Here is a 22,127-nt window from a genome sequence, read left to right on the forward strand (position 1 = left end):
TGTCCATCAGCAGATGAATGGATAAAGAAAGCTGTGGTACATATACACAATGGAGTATTACTCAGCCATTAAAAAGAATACATTTGAATCAGTTCTAATGAGGTGGATGAAACTGGAGCCTATTATACAGAGTGAAGTAAGCCAGAAAGAAAAACACCAATACAGTATACTAATGCATATATATGGAATTTATAAAGATGGTAACAATAACCCTGTTTACGAGACAGCAAAAGAGACACTGATGTATAGATCAGTCTTATGGACTCTGTGGGAGAGGAAGAGGGTGGGAAGATTTGGGGAATGACATTGAAACATGTATAATATCATGTATGAAACGAGTCGCCAGTCCAGATTCAATGCATGATACTGGATGCTTAGGGCTGGTGCACTGGGACGACCCAGAGGGATGGTATGGGGAGGGAGGAGGGTCGAGGGTTCAGGATGGGGAACACATGTATACCTGTGGTGGATTCATTTCGATATTTGGCAAAACCAATACAATATTGTAAAGTTTAAAAATAAAATTAAATTAAAAAAAAAAAAAACCCAAGGCGAAACACCCCCAAGACACATATTAATCAAATTAATGAAGATGAAAAACAAAGAGCAAATATTAAAAGCAGCAAGGGAAAAGCAGCAAATAACACACAAGGGGATTCCCATAAGGATAACAGTTGATCTTTCAATAGAAATTCTTCAGGCCAGAAGGGAATGGCAGGACATACTTAAAGTGTTGAAAGAGAAAGACCTACAACCCCAATTAGTATACCCAGCAAGGATATCATTCAAATATGACGGAGAAATCGAAAGCTTTACAGACAAGCAAAAGCTGAGAGAATTCAGCACCACCAAACCAGCTCTCCAACAAATGCTAAAGGATCTTCTCTGAACAGGAAACACAGAAAAGATTTATTAACTCGAACCCAAAACAACAAAGTAAATGGCAACGGGATCATACTTATCAACAATTACCTTAAACATAAATGGGTTGAATGCCCCAACCAAAAGACAAAGACTGGCTGAATGGATACAAAAACAAGACCCCTATCTATGCTATCTACAAGAGACCCACCTCAAAACAAGCGACACATACAGACTGAAAGTGAAGGGCTGGAAAAAGATATTTCACACAAATAAAGACCAAAAGAAAGCAGGAGTAGCAAAACTCGTATCAGATAAAATAGACTTTGAAGTAAAGGCTGTGAAAAGAGACAAAGAAAGACACTACATAATGATCAAGGGGTCAATCCAAGAAGACGATATAACAATTATAAATATATATGCACCCAACATAGGAGCACCGCAATATGTAAGACAAACGCTAACAAGTATGAAAGGGGAAATTAACAGTAACACCATAATAGTGGGAGATTTTAATACCTCACTCACACCTATGGATAGATCAACTAAACAGAAAATTAGCAAGGAAACACAAACTTTAAATGATATAATAGACCTGCTGCTGCTGCTGCTGCTGAGTCACTTCAGTCGTGTCCGACTCTGTGCGACCCCACAGACAGCAGCCCACCAGGCTCCCCGTCCCTGGGATTCTCCAGGCAAGAACACTGGAGTGGGTTGCCATTTCCTTCTCCAATGCATGAAAGTGAAAAATGAAAGTGAAGTCGCTCAGTCCTGTCTGACCCTCAGCAACCACATGGACTGCAGCCTACCAGGCTCCTCCATCCATGGGATTTTCCAGGCAAGAGTACTGGAGTGGGGTGCCATTGCCTTCTCCATACAACAGACCAGTTAGACCTAATTGATATCTATAGGAAATTTCACCCCAAAACAATGAATTTCACCTTTTTCTCAAGTGCACACGAAACCTTCTCCAGGATAGATCACATCCTGGGCCATAAATCTAGCCGTGAAAAGTGAAAGTGAAGTCTCTCAGTTGTGTCCGACTCTTTGCAACCCCGCGGACTGTAGCCCACCAGGCTCCTCTGTCCATGGGATTCTCCAGGCAAGAATACTGGAGTGGGTTCCCATTTCCTTCTCCAGGGGATCTTCCCAACCCAGAGATTGAACCCAGGTCTCCTGCATTGCAGGCAGACGCTTTATCCTCTGAGCCACCAGGGAAGCCCCAAAATCTAGCCTTAGTAAATTCAAAAAAGTTGAAATCACTTCAAGCATCTTTTCTGATCACAATGTGGAAAGATTAGATGTCAACTAAAAAAAAACTATTAAAAATACAATCATATGGAGGCTAAACAACGCCGGGAGAAAAAAGCGGAGGGAAGAGGAAAGAAAGAAGACAGGGAAGAAAGACAAAACAGAGGGAGAAAGCAAGAGAGTTCAGGAAGGTAATTTGTTACTAACAGGGCAACTCTTTCAACAGTGAAACCAATAACTCCCTAAAGGACAAAATTACATTTTGTCCCCTCTGGAAATATGAACTTTTATTCAGCAAAGAATAATTAATGAATGCTGTTTTTTCCGGTTCTTCCACAGCCTCTAGAAGCTCAGACTCTCAAGAGATCAAGTAGTGATCCCTCAAACCCCAGCTACAAACTCCCAGTCAGGAAGGAACCCCACGGGAAGCCTTGGCAGTCAGCCTCCACCAGTTGCAGAAAGAGAATCTGGGAGCAGCATTGGTGTAAGTAAAACAAAATAAATTTCACTTTTCAACATCAGCCATGTCTCACTGCACTGCATGCAGGGAGTGGCAGGTGGCATGGTCAGAGTCAAAGTTCATCATGTTTTGCCCTAAGGGCAGGAGGAACCCCATAATCACTGGTGATGTAATGGAAATGGAGTGAGGGAAGTCAGTAGGGCTGAGTGTTGCCTGAGAAGGCACATAAATGAACAAATAATTGGATGACTTAATTCACTGATCAATCACTGCGTCAATATTCTATGCCCATAGTGTATTATTTGCATGGGTTATGATGGCCATTTGATGTACACTGATTTAATACTTGTCCTCGTGTGGATAAATTTACATAAATTTGCTCCCTTGAACCTCACATCATTGCAAAGCAGGCTTTACATTTTTTCTTCTTCCTTTTTATACTGTCATTCTGAATAAAAATGCATTCACTGGAAGTTGCAAAGATAGTAGATAAAGCTACCATGTTTGATACCATCATGTTCAGGGAAGATACACCATGATTTCAATTCTTTTAAATTTTTAAAGGATTTTTTTTTTAATGGCTTAGGATATGGTCTACCTTGACATATATTCTGCTGGTGCTATAAAAAAAATTCATATTCTCTTTTAGATGGCATGTTTGGTAAATGTCTACTAAATCCAGTTGTTTGATGGTGCTGTTGAGTTTTTTCATAGTCTTATCGTTTTCTGTCTAGTTTGTTCTACCAAGTGTGGAGAAGAGTGCTAATGTATCCAACTATAACTATGCTTGTCTATGTTTCCCTTCAGTTCTATCAGTTTTTGCATCGCATATGTTGCATCTGTCTTCTTTGGTACTCATAACCTTAGGATTTCTATTTCTTCTTGGTAGCTTAACCCTTTTATCATTACACACTATTGCACTATCTTTGGTAATTTTATACGCTGTGAAGTCTATTCATCTGCTGTTAATATAGCCAGTCTTTCATTTTTTGACTGATGTTCGAACAAGCATATGTTTTCCCTTTTCTTTGAAACATATGTATATTGTTCTGTGTGAAGTAGGTTTCTGACACACAGCATTTGTGTCATTCTTATCTATGCACCTAATCAAGTTCTTTCTTTTAGTTGGGGTTTAGATAGTATATCTTATAACAGTAAGAAAGAAGAAAGCCAAGGAAAGAGAAAAGTATGAATAAATAAAATTGACTTTCTCTTGAGATTTCTAAACTATGTTTGACAGTAGAACTAGAAAGATTAATTCTAACTAATGTGATTCTCAATATATAGAGCATTTCACTCAAGCTGGTAAAATGTAAGACCAGCTATTCATACACATGATAGAATCTCTCGAATAGCCACAAAAAAGTTATATAAATATCTGTGATAAAAAAACACTATAAATAAATTTAAAAAGTGACATTCTTTTAAAAATTCAAGTGACTCACAGAAATGGAAACAAATAAAACCAGAAATAAGACACATAAAAAAGTATAAAATGGTAGACTTAAGCCTGAGCAAATCAGTTAATCCATAAAATATAAATGGTCATCTTTGTTTTAAAACAAAAAAAAATATTTTTAAAAAAGCATTTTTTAAACTAAAGAAACAGTGCAGAGATATATAAGTTTATAAAGTGATTTTTTCTCTCACTCAGTTTCCCACCTATTCATCAGTCAGTTTGCAACGTTCCTAACACTGAAAGTACATTTTTACTAATCATCTCACGTAGAGAGGTGCATAGCTTGGCTTAGAGCTGCTGATACGATGAGGGTACTTTCCCCGATACATATATGAAATAAGAGGACCATCTGGCTTGTGAAGAATGTAGGTTCACGGTGAGGATAAGGGCTTCCCTGGTGGCTCAAACTGTAAAGAATCCACCTGTGATGCAAGAGACCTGAGTTCAGTCCCTGGTTTGGGATGATCCCGTGGAGAAGGGAATCAGCTGCCCACTCCAATATTCTTGCCTGGAGAATTCCATGGACAGAGGAGCCTGGCAGGCTACAGTCCATGGAGTCACAAAGAGTCAGACACTTCTGAGCAATTAACACACACACACACACATATTAAACATGTATCCATAGTTTCGTAAAGCAATAGTCAAACACAACTTATGTACATTTTCAGCAACCTATAGTTTTTCTCAGCCATTTATCATTTTAATCCCAGTTAAATTTCCTGAAATTAGTAACTTTTTAATTAGAGAGAGAAATTTTTGCGACATTCATGACCATATGTTTGGTCCATTATCTTTGTACCATTATCCTTACAATGTACTTCCCTTTAACTGATATTCTTTAAAAGCCAGATAGTCCTCTTATTTCATATATATATATATATATATATATATGAGCTTTATACTTTAGGCTGGGTGGTTCAAGACTAGACTGAGGGAAGTAGAAAATATAAACCCTAATCTTAAATAAATCAATATTTTGTGCATTCATTTATATATTTTCATAAATTTTAAACATTTACATGTTTGGTCCATTATCTTTGTACCATTATCCTTACAATGTACTTCCCTTTAACTGATATTCTTCAAAAGCCAGATAGTCCTCTTATTTCATATATATATATATATATATATATATATGAGTTTTATACTTTAGGCTGGGTGGTTCAAGACTAGACTGAGGGAAGTAGAAAATATAAACCCTAATCTTAAATAAATCAATATTTTGTGCATTCATTTATATATTTTCATAAATTTTAAACATTTACATGTAAACATTTACTAGTATAGAATCATGGGACACCCATAATTGAACCAGATAGTCTCTAGCAAGAGATTTAGGAGCACCAAGATTGCTCAAAAGAAAGAAAGAAAATAATACTATAATTAACCTGTTCACCTTCTTTCCAAAGCAGTTGGAGGAATAGAACCAGGACTTATTCCCAGCCTAGCATAGCAGCCTGGGAGCCTGAGAGAACCACCTAGAAGGGTAGCTAGAGGTCAAAACGGGATGAAGACTAAGCACATGTTCATGAAGCAGAAGCCTAAAGCTCTGTCGTCAAGGGGATACCCTCCTAAAAAGTGAAATCACTCAAAAATAAAAGTGAATGAAAGTTTGGTACACACAACAACTTTGATTAATTTTCAGGGAATTATGCTGAGTGAAAAAGCCAGACCACAGAGTTGTACGCTGTGAGTTCCAGTTACAGAACATATTTGAAGTGACAAAAATGTAGTAATCGAGGACAGATTAATGGTTACCAGGATTAGGAGCGAGTGAAGAAGGGGTGCGGTGAGGTTAGGTCGTGCTGTAAAAGAACACATGGGATTCTTGTCTGTGCTGTTCAGTGTCTGGACTGTGACGGTGAGTACAGGATCACTGTGGACCATAAAATTCTTTAGAAATTATTACAAGCACATACACACAAATGAGTATGGGGCAGATTGGGGATATCTGGATAAAATCAGTGGAATGCATCAATGTCAATAATCTGGTTGTGATATTTTATTACAGTTTTGCAAAAGATTACCATTAGGGGTATATTATTTTTCTGTCACTGCTACAACAAATTACCATAATTTTAGTGGTTTAAAACAACACAAAGTCTAAGCTATGGTTTTTCCAATAGTCATGTACAGATGTGAGAGTTGGACCATAAAGAAAGCTGAGTGCCGAAGAATTGATGCTTCTGAACTGTGGTGTTGGAGAAGACTCTTGAGAGTCCCTTGGACAGCAAGGAGATCCAACCAGTCCATTCTAAAGGAGATCAGTCCTGAACATTCATTGGAAGGACTGATGCTGAAGCTGAAACTGCAATACTTTGGCCACCTGATGCGAAGAGCTGACTCATTGGAAAAGACCCTGATGCTGGGAAGGATTGAAGGTGGGAGGAGAAGGGGACAACAAAGGGAGAGATGGTTGGATGGCATCACAGACTCCATGGACATGAGTTTGAGCAAGCTCCAAGAGTTGGTGATGGACAAGGAGGCCTGGCATGCTGCAGTCCATGGGGTCGCAAAGAGTTGAACACAACTGAGCGACTGAACTGAAAACAACACAAATGTATTAGAGTCCTAGAAGTCAGCAATTCCAAAGAAATCTCCAGATCAAGTGTCAGTGGTGCTATACTCTTTTCTAGATAAACTAGGGAACAATTCATTTCCTTAATTTCTTCAACTTTTAGAAGCCACCTCTTAATCAAGAAGCTACAGACTGACTAAGTCTAGCTTTCTTCTTTCACTGATTAAAGGTTTAACCTTAGCAACCTCATAGCCAAACACTACTCAAAATCTCTTATTCCACGACTGTTAACTGAAATATTTTAATGGTACAAAGTGTAATTGGAAGAAACGATGTTATTATCCAGGGCTGAGTTTTTTTTTAATATATCCGGTTTTTAGGGGAAAGAATGGAAGAAGGGGTCAAGAGTCATTGTTTTCTCCAAGTTAAAAAAAAAAATGCTCAAAGTGGTAATATAAGACATTTAAATAGTGAAAGTGAATTGAAAGTGTTAGTCACTCCATCATGTGGGACTCTTTACAACCCCACTGACTAGCCCATGAGGCTCCTCTACTCATGGGGGTTCTCCAGGCAGGAATACTGGACTCAGTTGCCATTCTCTTCTCCAGGAGATTTTCCCAAACCAAGGATTGAACCCGTGTCTCCTGCATTGGCGTGCAGTTTCTTAACCACTGAGATAAATATTATTTGTCACATTAGATGCACATGCCCTTAAACTTATGTTAGCGTTGGATTTCTTTTTTCATGTAGCCATGGTTTTTGCTTATTATGGTGACAAAACTGATTACAGTCAGTTTTCTAGACCTGAACACAATTTTTAGGCATAGTAAAAATTGGTCAACCTGATTCATAAGGCGAAAATTTTTAAAGGAGTTGTTCTATAACAAGACAACACACACAAAAAAAGCCCACAGCAACAGTAACATGATTAAATGTATCTTCTCCAGAGAAAGCATAAATGTTCTTCAGCTGAACACTGTTTATTCTGAATCCATTACAGCCCCTGAAGGCTCAGATTCTCAAGAGAGCAAGTACTGATCTCTTAGGTGCCAGCTTTAAACTCCCCAGTTAGAAGGAGGCACACAGAGACCTTCGTGGGCAATCAGCCTGTACCAGTTGTGGAAAGAGAATCTGGATGCAACTGTAAGTAAAACAGAGCTCAGCCCACTTTTCAAAATCAGCCGTGTGTCATCCCAGTGTGTGCTGGAAATGGTGGAGCAAAGGGTCAGAGCCAAAGTCCTAGTGAGTTTGACCTTGAAACCAGGAATAAAGGCTTCACTCCTGGTGACATGGTGGAAATGGAGTAAGGGGGCTGAACTTGGTTGAGTGTTGCCTGAGGATGTGAATAAACCAATGACTGAAAGGTTAAGCAAATGAATGAATGCACAGTATAGTATTCATTTAGTGTATTATTTGCTTGTGTTATTATGACCAGTTTTTGGTGCCCATTCAAAGCCTGGCCCCGTTCTGGGAACTTTACATAAGTCAGTTTATACTTTAAGTCACATCATTACAAAGCAGACTTCTTTCTCATACTCTTCTTTTTCAAAATAAATAAATCTGTTCTAAAATGATTTCCCTAGTGGCTCAGATGGTAAAGAATCTGCCTGCAAGCGGGAGACCTGGGTTCGATCCCTGGGTTGGGAAGATCCTCTGGAGAAGGGCATGGCAACCCACTCCAGTATTCCTGCCTGGAGAATCCTCATGGACAGAGGAGCCAGGTGGGCTACAGACCATGGGGTCACAGAATCAGACACGACTGAGCGACTAAGCACAGCACATTTTAAAATGAAAAGGTGGCATGGTATGGGGAGAAAGGTGGGAGGGGGGTTCAGGATGGGGAACACGTGTACACCTGTGGCGGATTCATGTTGATGTATGGCAAAACCAATACAATATTGTAAAGTAATTAGCCTCCAATTAAAATAAATAAATTTAATTTAAAAAATAAATATATAAATAAATAAAATGAAAAGGTGATGAAGTTCATAAGTTTAAAGACATTCTCTCTCTACTCTCACATTTAAGGATGATCATTAGAAGTGTGGTATGAATTCTTCTTGTGCTTGCTCATGGATAAATAAAGAAAATAAGAAAAAGAAAGGAGTGAAAGAAAATTTTATTTTTACAAAGGTCCAGCTCTATATACTATTCTTCAACTTGCTCTGTTCACTGGGTAGTGTGACATAAGCACCTTCCCAAGTCTCATACTTTTTGGACGATGTACTGGTGCATAATACGAATTACTCATTCATTTTATTCTGTTTCCAAACTGTTGCTATTATGCACTGTGTGGCAGTGAGCATTATCACCTTGTAGGTCATCCTGTGTCCCCCATTTTCTAGAGCGCAGAACTGAGGCCAAGGGGAGCTGTCTGCTTTGTCTGTATGAGACAGTGCACACAGAACTCAAACCCAGATTGGCCTATTTCATTTCCAGAGCACAGCACTGAATGTAAATGAAGCTTCAGAAGCACCAAGTTTCAATATAGGTTAAGCGTGTTCAAAATACTCGGGTACTTGGTATGAGTGCTCACGTGTGTCTGTGTGTCTGTGTATGTTGTATGTATGCCTGTGTGTTGTAACCCTTATACTAACATTCCACAGCTCTTAAAATTCCCCATGTCATGAATTTTATTTGAATTCAAAAGGATTACGTTAACAAAGCAAATGTCATTATCTCATCACGAGTCTAGTTAAGTCTACCTGTGATGAGTGTTAGCTTCCTCTGATAAGTGCTGTCATCCACTGGATGAAAGCCTCCCTGAAAGTTTGACATTTAATCTATTTTACAGTAAATTTGTTTTTGTTGACTGTATAGAGCTTCACCATCTTTGGCTGCAAAGAATATAATCAATCTGATTTCATTGTTGACCATCTGGTGATGTCCATGTATAGAGTCTTCTCTTGTGTTGTTGGAAGAGGGTGTTTGTTATGACCAGTGCATTTTCTTGGCAAAACTCTATTAGTCTTTGCTCTGCTTCATTCCATATTCCAAGGCCAAATTTGCCTGTTACTCCAGGTATTTCTTGACCTCCTGATTTTGCATTCCAGTCCCCTATAATGAAAAGGACGTCTTTTTTGGGTGTTAGTTCTAAAAGGTCTTGTAGGTCTTCATAGAACCGTTCAATTTCAGCTTCTTCAGCATTACTTGTTGGGGCATAGACTTGGATTACTGTGATATTGAATGGTTTGCCTTGGAAAAGAACAGAGATCATTCTGTCATTTTTGAGATTGCATCCAAGTACTGCATTTCAAACTCCTTTGTTGACCATGATGGCTATTCCATTTCTTCTGAGGGATTCCTGCCCACAGTAGTAGGTACAATAATCATCTGAGTTAAATTCACCCATTCCAATCCATTTTAGTTCGCTAATTGCTAGAATGTCGATGTTCACTCCTGCCATCTCCTGTTTGATCACTTCCGATTTGCCTTGATTCATGGACCTGACATTCCAGGTTCCTATGTAATATTGCTCTTTACAGCACCGGACCTTGCTTGTATCACCAGTCACATCCACAAGTGGGTATTGTTTTTGCTTTGGCTCCATCCCTTCATTCTTTCTGGAGTTATTTCTCCACTGATCTCCAGTAGCATATTGGGCATCTACTGACCTGGGGAGTTCCTCTTTCAGTGTCCTATAATTTTGCCTTTTCATACTGTTCATGAGGTTCTCAAGGCAAGAATACTGAAGTGGTTTGCCATTCCCTTCTCCAGTGGACCACATTCTGTCAGATCTCTCCACCATGACCCGCCCATCTTGGGAATACCAGACCACCTGACCTGCCTCTTGAGAAACCTATAGGCAGGTCATGAAGCAACAGTTAGAACTGGACATGGAACGACAGACTGGTTTCAAATAGGAAAACGAGTATGTCAAGGCTGTTTATTGTCACCCTGCTTATTTAACTTATATGCAGAGTACATCATGAGAAATGCTGGGCTGGAAGAAACACAAGCTGGACTCAAGATTGCCGGGAGAAATCTCAATAACCTCAGATATGCAGATGACACCACCCTTATGGCAGAAAGTGAAGAGGAACTCAAAAGCCTCTTGATAAAAGTGAAAGTGGAGAGTGAAAAAGTTGGCTTAAAGCTCAACATTCAGAAAACGAAGATCATGGCATGTGGTCCCATCACTTCATGGGAAATAGATGGGGAAACAGTGTCAGACTTTATTTTTCTGGGCTCCAAAATCACTACAGATGGTGACTGCAGCCATGAAATTAAAAGACACTTACTCCTTGGAAGGAAGGTTATGACCAACCTAGATAGCATATTCAAAAGAAGAGACATTACTTTGCCAGCAAAGGTTCGTCTAGTCAAGGCTATGGTTTTTCCAGTGGTCATGTATGGATGTGAGAGTTGGACTGTGAAGAAGGCTGAGCACTGAAGAATTGATGCTTTTGAACTGTGGTGTTGGAGAAGACTCTTGAGAGTCCCTTGGACTGCAAGGAGATCCAACCAGTCCATTCTGAAGGAGATCAGCCCTGGGATTTCTTTGGAAGGAATGATGCTGAAGCTGAAACTCCAGTACTTTGGCCACCTCATGCCAAGAGTTGACTCATTGGCAAAGACTCTGATGCTGGGAGGGATTGGGGGCAGGAGGAGAAGGGGACGACAGAGGATGAGATGGCTGGATGGCATCACTGACTCGATGGACATGAGTCTCAGTGAACTCCGGGAGTTGGTGATGGACAGGGAGGCCTGGCGTGCTGCAATTCATGGGGTCGCAAAGAGTCAGACATGACTGAGCGACTGAACTGAACCGAACTGACCGTAAATTTACCTGAGGACATAACTTACACTTATTAACCTTTAGCCCTTTCTAAATACTGAAAGAAGACAATTGTTTCTTGTTCCTTCACTATCCCATTCTGCTCATTTCTCAAGATGTTTGAAAAAACCAGATTGTCCACATCAACCACAGGTGTGGTTTGCTACACTCCCCACGACTAAAGTGTTAGTCGTTCAGTCGTGTCCAACTCTCTGTGACCCAAGGACCGTAGCACACCAGGCTCCTCTGTCCAGGGTGATTTTCCAGGCAAGAATACTGGAGTGGCTTGCCATTCCCTCCTCCAGGGGGTCTTCCCTACCCAGGGATTGAACCCAGGTCTCCCGCATTGCAGGCAGATTCTTTACCATCTGAGCCACCGGGGAAGCCCACCACTAAAGGCCCCTTCTTATCCCAAACTGGGCATCGCATCTGTGGATCCACAGCTCTGCCTGGTATTACTAACTCCAGAGGAAGGAGCCCTCTACTGATATATGGGGATCTGGGGGTTTTTTGTGAGGAAATTCTGTCATTATACAAAATTTAAGGAACATAAAAATACATTTAACAAAATGAAACAGCCATGCGTGCAGCCACCACCTAAACTTCTGTAGCTTGCTTTGTATTACTCAACTTTCCATTTCAGAAATTTATCTACCTAGATGTTATAGCACCAACAGACTGAATTCTTGATGATTTATTTAATAGTTTATTTTTTCCTATGCTCAAAGACACTGCTGTGGACCTTCACATGTATATTAATTACATTTATATGTACACATATTCATGCATATACTCATATGTGTATGTATATATATTTTTGTTTACGTGGCCAATAATTTATCCAGGTATGTATCCATAATACAAATTCTGAACCTAAGGGAGGCATACATTTCATTTTATTAATATTTCCAAACTTGCCTCCAATACGATTATTCTAATTTATACCCCCACCTGGAATGTGAGTCCACATTCTCACCTCTAATTTGCATTTTAGTCTAAAATTATATTTCAATGAGTATTAATATACTGTACTACTAGGGAGTTATATCCCTTTATGTCCATATATCAATTGCCTAAGTTTTTCCTTCTGTACATATCCTGATTATATCTTTGGTGAATTTTTTCCTCAGCACAATTTATGGAAATGATTTAAGTGTGCTGCTGCTGCTAAGTTGCTTCAGTCGTGTCTGACTCTGTGCAACCCCAGAGAAGGCAGCCCACCAGGCTCCCCCGTCCCTGGGATTCTCCAGGCAAGAACACTGGAGTGGGTTGCCATTTCCTTCTCCAATGCATGAAAGTGAAAAGTGAAAGTGAAGTCGCTCAGTCATGTCCGACTCCTAGCGACCCCATGGACTGCAGCCCACCAGGCTCCTCCGTCCATGGGATTTTCCAGGCACGAGTACTGGAGTGGGGTGCCATTGGGTACTAATTGTTTTTCTATTTATATGTGTTGCAAACAAATTTAACTGAGCAAATTTCCAGTCAGTATCTGGTCTTTTCTTTTTCATAATGTTGATATGTTTAATTTCTTTACCATCTGAGCCACCAGGGAAGCTTTTTAATGTTTTGTGTTTTGTGCACTTATGTCTTATTTAAAACTTTTACTGCATAGCTAAGTCATAGGTATTCTAATATGATTTACCCTTATACCTTTATAATTATAATATAAGCATAAAAAGATATACCCTTACACCTTTATAATTCAATGCCATTTGGAATTGGTAAAATTAAAAGTAGAAACACAATATAATTTTTTCACATGTATATGCATTTACATGCTCAGCTGGTAAGTCGTCTGATCCTTTTGAACCCCAGGGATTGTACCCCACCAGGATCCTCTGTCCATGGAATTTCCCAGGCAAGACTACTGGAGTAGGTTGCCATTTCCTCCTCCAAAGTATAAGCACCAATATGCCACAGTTTATTGGACCATTTTTCATTGATGGACATGCTACTGTTTTCATACATTGAGGTTTCAGAGACTCGTAGGCCTGTTTATGATTCCTTTTTCACAATTCCATTGTTCTCTTTGTACCACTTGTACCACCTGTCTTTATTGTTATTATTTTATAGAAATTTCTGATATTTGCAAGGACAACTCTCCACTTTTTTCCCTTTAAAAGTCTCTTAGCTGTTTTTAAGTTCTTTTCTCTTTCGTATAAATTTTATTAGTTTGTGAAAATGAGCATAACATTCTCTCAAGCACTTCACTGAAATTAATATGAAAGAAATTTCATGTTGATACAACTTGGATTTAATTGCTGATAGAAAATGTTTTTCCCTGCTTCTGATGTTTCTCTCCTGCAATGGGAGTTCAAATGGTGTAATCACAGCCATCCTGACATCATTTTATTCACTCACTTCCCAGAAAGATGGAGTGATGTATCTGATTGGTAAATCTGAGAACAACCTGGCATGCTGGGCTCTTCCCTCAACCTCAGAAGCAGCCAGCCTGCTGAGGCCAGTGCCCCCCAGCATTTCAGAGTTGCTCCTCCAGAACGTGCAAGGGGCAAGCCCAGTCACCACCACCAAGACGGGCGGACAAGCCTGGTAACTTGTGGTGTTCACTAGGAGCAAGTAACTTGACTAAGAAACTTGAAAGTTACCCCCCACGTGTCAGCAGGTGATATAACAGTCTTCATATGTATACTAATTTTTATTTCTCAACTTGTTCAAATTTTGGGAAAGGAAGAAAATAGCTGTTCTCTGGAACCTCCTTTCAGTTCAGTTCATTTCAATCACCCAGTCGTGTCCAACTCTTTGCAATCCCATGGACTGCAGCACGCCAGGCCTCCTTGTCCATCACCAACACCCAGAGATTACTCAGACTCATGTCCATTGAGTTGGTGATGCCATTCAGCCATCTCATCCTCTGTCATCCCCTTCTTCTCCTGCCCTCAATCTTTCCCAGCATCAGGGTCTTTTCAAATGAGTCAGTTCTTCACATAAGGTGGCCAAAATATTGGAGTTTGAGCTTCAGAGTCAGTCCTTCCAATGAACACCCAGGACTGACTTCATTTAGGATGGACTGGTTGGATCTTCTTGCAGTCCAACGGACTCTCAAGAGTCTTCTCTAACACCACAGTTCAAAAGCATCAATTCTTCAGTGCTCAGCTTTCTTTATAGTCCAACTCTCACATCCATACATGACCACTGGAAAAACCATAGCCTTGACTAGATGGACCTTTGTTGGCAAAGGAATGTCTCTGCTTTTCAATATGCTATCTAGTTTGGTCATAGCTTTTCTTCCAAGGAGCAAGCATCTTTTAATTTCATGGCTGCAATCACCATCTGCAGTGATTTGGGAACCCAGAAAATAAAGTCTGCCACTGTTTCCACTGTTTCTTCATCTATTTCCCATGAAGTGATGGGACCAGATGCCATGATCTTTGTTTTCTGAATGCTGAGCTTTAAGCCAACTTTTGCACTCTCCTCTTCCACTTTCATCAAGAGGCTTTTGAGTTCCTCTTCACTTTCTGCCATAAGGGTGGTGTCATCTGCATATCTGAGCTTACTGATATTTCTCCCAGCAATCTTGATTCCAGCTTGTGCTTCCTCCAGCCCAGAGTTTCTCATGATGCACTCTGAATATAAGTTAAATAAGCAGGGTGACAATATACAGCCTTAACATACTCCTTTCCCTATTTGGAACCAGTCTGTTGTTCCATGTCCAATTCTAACTGTTGCTTCCTGACCTGCATACAGATTCTCAAGAGGCGGGTCAGGTGGTCTGGTATTCCCATCTCTTTCAGAATTTTCCACAGTTTATTGTGATCCACACAAGCAAAGGCTTTGGCATAGTCAATAAAGCAGAAATAGGTGTTTTTCTGGAACTCTCTTGCTTTTTTGATGATCCAGCGATGTTGGCAATTTGATCTCTGGTTCCTTTGCCTTTTCTAAATCCATCTTGAACATCTGGAAGTTCACAGCTCACATATTGCTGAAGCCTGGCTTGGAGAATTTTGAGCATTACTTTACTAGTGTGAAATGAGTGCAATTGTGCAGTATTTGGACCATTCTTTGGCATTGCCTTTCTTAGGGATTGGAATGAAAACTGACCTTTTTGAGTCCTGTGGCCACTGCTGAGTTTTCCAAATTTGCTGGCATATTAAGTGCATCATTTTCACAGCATCATCTTTTAGAATTTGAAATAGCTCATCTGGAATTCCATCACCTCCACTAGCTTTGTTCAGAGGGATGCTTCCCAAGGCCCACTTGACTTCACATTCCAGAATATCTGGCTCTAGGTGAGTAAGCACACCATTGTGATTATCTGGGTTGTCAAGATCTTTTTTGTACAGTTCTTCTGTGTATCCTTGCCACCTCTTCTTAATATCTTCTGCTTCTGTTAGGTCCACACCATTTCTGTCCTTTATTGAGCCCATCTTTGCATGAAATGGATTAAAGATTTACTGAGCATGGCCCGGCACATCAGAAAAAAACCCAGTATCCCCTTCAGTCAGTCTATCCCATCAGGAAGTCTTCATAAGCCTCTTATCGTTCTCCATAAGAGGGAAGACAGACTGAAAGCCACAATCACAGAAAACTAACCAATCTAATCACATGGACCACAGCCTTGTCTAACTCAGTGAAACTATGAGTCATGTCCTGTAGGGCCACCCAAGATGGACAGCTCATGGTGGAGAGTTCTGACAAAATGTGGTCCACTGGAGAAGGGAATGGCAAACCATTTCAGTATTCCTTCCTTGAGAATCCCATGAACAGTATGAAAAGCCAAAAATATAGGACACTGAAAGAGGAACTCCCCAGGTCGGTAGGTGCCCAGTATGCTACTGGAGATCAGTGAAGAAATAACTACAGACAGAATGAAGAGACAGACCCAAAGAAAAAACAACACCCAGGTGTGGATGGGACTGGTGATGGAAGCCAGGTCCGATGCTGTAAAGAGCAAGATTGCAAAGGAACCTGGAATGTTAGGTCCATGAATCAAGGCAAATTGGAAGTGGTCAAACAGGAGATGACAAGAGTGAACGTCAACATTCTAGGAATCAGCGAACTAAAATGGACTGGAATGGGTGAATTTAACTCAGATGACCATTATATCTACTACTGTGGTCAAGAATCCCTTAGAAGAAATGGAGTAGCCATCATGGTCAACAAAAGAGTCCAAAATGTAGTTCTGGGTGCAATCTCACAAACAACAGAATGATTTCTGTTCATTCCCAATGCAAACCATTCAATATCACAGTAATCCACGACTATGCCCCAATCAGTAACACTGAGGAAGCTGAAGTTGAACGGTTCTATGAAGACCTACAAGACCTTCTAGAATTAACACCCAAAAAACATATCCTTTTCATTATTGGGGACTGGAATGCAAAAGTAGGAAGTCAAGAAACACCTGGAGTAACAGGCAAATTTGGCCTTGGAGTACAGAATGAGGCAGGGCAAAGGCTGATAAGAGTTTTTCCAAGAGAATGCACTGGTCATAGCAAACACCCTCTTCCAACAACACAAGAGAAGACTCTACATACGGACATCACCAGATGGTCAACACCGAAATCAGATTGATTATGTTCTCTGTAGCCACAAATGGAGAAGCTCTATTCAGTCAGCAAAAACAAGACCAGGAGCTGACTGTGGCTCAGATCATGAACTCCTTATTGCCAAATTCAGACTTAAATTGAAGAAAGTAGGGAAAACCACTAGACCATTCAGGTGCGACCTAAATCAGGTATTACCTAACGGTTATACAGTGGAAGTGAGAAATAGATTTAAGGGACTAGATCTGATAGAGTGCCTGATGAACTATGGACGGAGGTTCATGACATTGTACAAGAGACAGGGAAGCAAGACCATCCCCGAGAAAAAGAAATGCAAAAAAGCAAAATGGCTGTCTGAAGAGACCTTACAAATAGCTGTGAAAAGAAGAAAAGTGAAAAGCAAAGGAGAAAAGGAAAGATATAAGCATCTGAATGCAGAGTTCCAAAGAATAGCAAGGTGAGATAAGAAAGCCTTCCTCAATGATCAGGAACCTCCTTTAGACCTTAGCAATTGTCCGTTCAGTGTATGGGTGGATTTGGTTATTGAAAGTATATTTTTAATCCTGTTTGTGTCTACACTCATGAATGAAATTGCTTCTAATGTTTTTCCTCGAAAGTTACTTAAATGCATGTCAAGGTTATATTAGCCTTATGAAATGACCAGCGGATTTTTTTTTTCTTTTTTGAGACTCACAGGAAAAAATTGTATATATTAGAATTATTCATTGTATAAAGTTTAGTAGAACTCCTGTAACATAACTGGGTCTAGTGTTTGTGCATAGATTTTTAAATGTCAAGTCAAATCACATAATGATTAAAATAATTAAATATTTTCTACACCTCATCCCCACACAGACACACACAAATGCACACACACAGTGACTATAGTTGCTTTCTATCCTGTTAATCTGCTTTATTTTTTTTAATATATTGGAAAGCACAAATAGCATTTAAAAAATCTTTGTCTGATATAAAATGTCATGAAGCAACAATCACCATATGCCAGCAACCAAGTTTAAGTGGAAAAATATGATAATTGCTTTTTACTCCACTGGAGATATGAATTAGGAAAGAAAATACTTCCCTCAATTATTTTTTAAAAGAACAAACCACAAGACAAAAAAAAAAAAATAGTTATTTTAAATGTAAGGTTTCCTGGTCTGTGAAGGACATCAAAGATGACAGAATGTGAGAAAATATTTACCAAGTCAACCGAGAGGAGATTTGAATCTTGGGTAAACAAAGAACATGTGAAACCATTTCAATAGAAACATTTGCCAAAATAATTAACAAATAATTTATGAAATAATAAAATCCCCAAATTCTAAGACTATTAGATAATGATCAAACCTGCTTGTAATTAAAGGGGATAAGGGAAAGATAAGTCATCACTTTACACCTATTTTCCACCAAAAAAATGAGGAAAATATCAATGCTCACTCAGAAGTTGGGAACCCACATATACAATTAGCAAGACGGTGCACTGGTGCATCCATTATGTAAAATGATTTGGAAAAACTTGGTCAGATGAAATATATGCATGTCTTCAGACACAAAAATTTTGTCCCTAGGAATACACCCTAGAAAAATTCCTCACTGAGTTAACTGTGGTGGAGGCAAGTTGTATGCAGTCTGCTGTCTGTCACTAGGGAAACACATGGGTAAATGAGGATGGATGGGTACCATGGAGCGGTGCTACCCGACGTGTGGTCCACGGACCAGTGCGAGTCCTTGGACCCTTGGTTTCTACTGTATGAGACAATGACTGAGAGTGGATGGAGTATCTAAAACTATTACGGAACTTTAACAATACCCATTTACTGACTTTTACAAACACGGGGCCACAACAGACTGGAAATTTTATAAAGAAAATTACACTTTACTGTAAATACCTTGATAAACCATTCTACAAAGGGCTCTACAATTCCATGAAGCCATCATGGCAGAGCAGATCTACAAGGAAGAAAAAGAAATAAATAAAAATATGGAGGTAGGTGGGAACAAGATAATATAGAACCCCATGGGTATGTCAAATTTCAAATATAATGATTAGTATTTAGGCAAATTGGTATTTCTAATTAAAATATAGGGAATATAAAAGAAAGCTTAATTAAATAAAACAATGTTCTTATGTGTTCCCAAATTGATGTTATATATGAAGTACGGTCAGTTTGCATATTGAGAACACAGCTACTGGTCCTTGGCAATTTCCCCAAACTATCAATGGAAATGTCTAAGTTAGGTGTCAAGGTTCAGCCTTTAAAATCTAATTCAATCATGGAAAATATTCTCTGATCCCTCTCACTATGAAATTAAATATGTGTGTGCTAGTCATTCAGTCATGTCCAACGCTTAGCAACTCCATGGACTCTAGCCCACCAGGCTCCTCTGTTCATGGGATTCTCCAGGCAAGAATCCTGGAGTGGGTAGCCATTCCCTTCTCCAGGAAATTGAACCAGGGTTTCCTACATTGGCAGGTGGATTCTTTACCATCTCAGTCACCAGGGAAGCTCTGAAATTAAATACAGTGTTAGTTAAAGTATCACACTCCTCTTAGCTTTCTCTGATCTTCTCTTTCCACCTTTTCAGCTAATACTGAATTTGTTGGCCATGGAACAAAACAATGGCACTACAGTGACTGAATTCATTCTCCTGGGATTCGCGGATCAACACAAGTCTTGGCACGTCCTCTTCACAGTATTTCTAGTGATCTATGTGGTCACCCTGGTGGGTAACATTGGCATGATCCTCCTCATCAAGACTGACTCTTCCCTCCACACCCCCATGTACTTTTTCCTCCAAAACTTGGCTTTTGTTGATCTCTGCTACACCTCTGCTATCACTCCAAAAATGCTGCAAAGCTTTGTAGAAACAAAACAATCCATCTCATTCATAGGATGTATGGTGCAATTGCTAGTCTATGGGGCTTTTGCAACAAGTGATTGCTACATCCTGGCGGCTATGGCAGTGGACCGTTATGTGGCCATCTGTAACCCACTTCGCTATGGAACTGTTATGTCCCAGAGAGTCTGCAGTCAACTCTTAACTGGTTCATACTTCATGGGTTTCCTAAATGCTTCTGTAAACACAAGTTTTGCTTTCTCATTGAACTTTTGCAAATCCAATAAAATTAGTCACTTTTTCTGTGATGCACCCCCAATTCTGGCCCTCTCATGCTCTAGTATTTACTTGAACATCATGCTCCTAACAGTCTTTGTGGGGTTTAACTTGACATTCACCATGTCAGTTGTCATCTTTTCCTATGTATTTATCCTGATCGCCATCCTAAAGATCTCTTCTGCTGCAGGGAGGAAGAAAGCCTTCTCGACGTGTGTCTCCCACCTGACAGCTGTCAGCATTTTCTATGGGACGCTCTCTTACATGTATCTGCACCATCGCACCATAGAATCTCAAGAGCAAGAAAAAATGGCTTCTGTGTTTTATGGCATTATAATCCCCATGTTAAATCCCCTCATTTATAGTCTGCGAAACCAAGATGTGAGAGAAGCCCTGAAAGGAGTTGGAAAGAAGTGTTTCTAGACTGAACATCAATTTCTAACTCAACATTGTTCAACAAGCAACCGACAGTTCTCTCTTATTTCTCAGCAGCAGAAGATGTAGAAGATATTTGTGAGATACAAACAAAAAATTATATAAAATTTATTTCCTTAATTGTATCAGTAGCTTTTGAAAGATGATCAACTTTCCGATCTTAAACGATGAAATAACCTTCTAATTCATATTTCTTAGAGACTTTCCCTGGTGGATCAATGGTAAAGAATCTGCCTGAGACATGGGTTCTAACCCTAGTTGGGAAAATCCCTTGGAGAAGGAAATGACAACCCAGTCCAGTATTCTTGCCTAGGAAATCCCATGGACAGAGGAGCCTGGTGGGCTACAGTCTATAGGGTTGCGACTTAGCAACTAAAGCAAACTTAGAGAGAAGGCATCTAAAGAGATCTTTGATATTGCTTGTGTACATTCTGAGGAGCCCCTTTTTAAAATACCTTGCTGTTAATATAGAAAAGAGCAGTAAAGAAAAGTGTTAGTCAACGTTGTAAAGTACCTCCAACAACAGTAGTATAAAGACACCGGTGCAAAAATTGTTTCTGGTTTCTCTTAAGAGGTACTGTTACTCTTGCTATCATCTGTAACTAAGCTGGTTTAGTATTGTAATGAATAATTTAAAGATGTTTTCCATCTCTTTGGAGAAAATGTGCTGAAAAGAAAGAGGGGGAGAAAAGAACAATTGAATGAATCCTCATACATATTCCGACATTATGGACCAGTATCCCTCCTTTCTACACATGGTCTCTAACCAACTAGGAAAGTAACATAGGAATCCAGCAAATATGCATCATATCCATTTATTCTTACTAAATTTTTGTTTTAAATATAATTGAATCCCCAGCTGTACTCTCTTACAAAGGTGCAAATGCAGTGCAGAATTTGGTGCCACAGATCAAACTCATTTATCCAGAAATGAAGCCTTATTTCCCACTATCTCTAAGAGTGGAGAGAGGTGGAAAAAAAAAAAAAAACAGGTTTAACACAAGAAGTCATACCTAGGCTTGAACACACATGTTCTATCCTCAAGCAGAAGCCCATCCTGTGGACAAGCATGTTAACAAAAAGCCTGAGATCCCATGTTGCATTTCGTCTCTCAATCTCATTAATCAGTTAAACCATAGGAAGTTGTGAATTAGAGGATGGACAGACAGGATGGGAGTTCACTGCCTTTCTCAACGTTTCCAGATATTCCAAATTGTGGACTGAGGCAAGAAACACCCACTGGGAGCAAACCACAACCTAAACAATACCAAGAAAATTCAGAGAGCACCAGCCCATGCAGCAGACTGCATTATAGGAGACAAATCCCAAAAGCAGGAAACTCTGATTTTTTTCTTAGGATTCCTGGTGACCTGCCCATAATACCCTCTGCATAGAGAAACCATAAATTCAATCTGGAATTGAAAATCAAATCATGTCCTTATTTGATTAACAAATCAAATCCTGAGAAGGAGGGAGAGGTCTTCACCTTTACTACCCTAAACTGGAGACAGACAACTTTCAGGCTTTATTATCCTGATACATCTCCCTATAAAAACATTCTTAAATGCAATGACTGAAAATGCCTTGCATAGAGGAATTGGACTATGCAGAAAAGTTCATGGAAAAATCTCTGTTTTAAATAATATTACTTTACATTTGTAAAGTAGAAAAGAGGAAATACATGGACAAAAAACACATAATCATAGAAAATGTATTTCTTCCAGTCCATGATATACAAAGTTAAG

At 39.6% G+C, this 22,127-nt stretch overlaps 1 protein-coding gene across 1 annotated transcript; it reads left to right on the forward strand.

Moving 5' to 3' along the window:
* Positions 1 to 19,440: 19,440 nt before the first annotated feature.
* Positions 19,441 to 20,370, forward strand: LOC133261501 (putative olfactory receptor 5AK3). Its single transcript, XM_061439977.1, has one exon. The coding sequence runs from the start codon at positions 19,441 to 19,443 to the stop codon at positions 20,368 to 20,370; it is 930 nt and encodes a 309-aa protein (XP_061295961.1).
* The last annotated feature ends 1,757 nt before the right edge of the window (positions 20,371 to 22,127 follow it).

Source organism: Bos javanicus, chromosome 15, assembly GCF_032452875.1.
Source record: "Bos javanicus breed banteng chromosome 15, ARS-OSU_banteng_1.0, whole genome shotgun sequence".
NCBI classification, from domain to species: Eukaryota; Metazoa; Chordata; class Mammalia; order Artiodactyla; family Bovidae; genus Bos; species Bos javanicus.

What these genes read in the sequence shown, in the direction of transcription:
- LOC133261501 (XM_061439977.1), top strand. Translation starts at nt 19,441, where the DNA reads ATGGAACAAAACAATGGCACTACAGTGACTGAATTCATTCTCCTGGGA.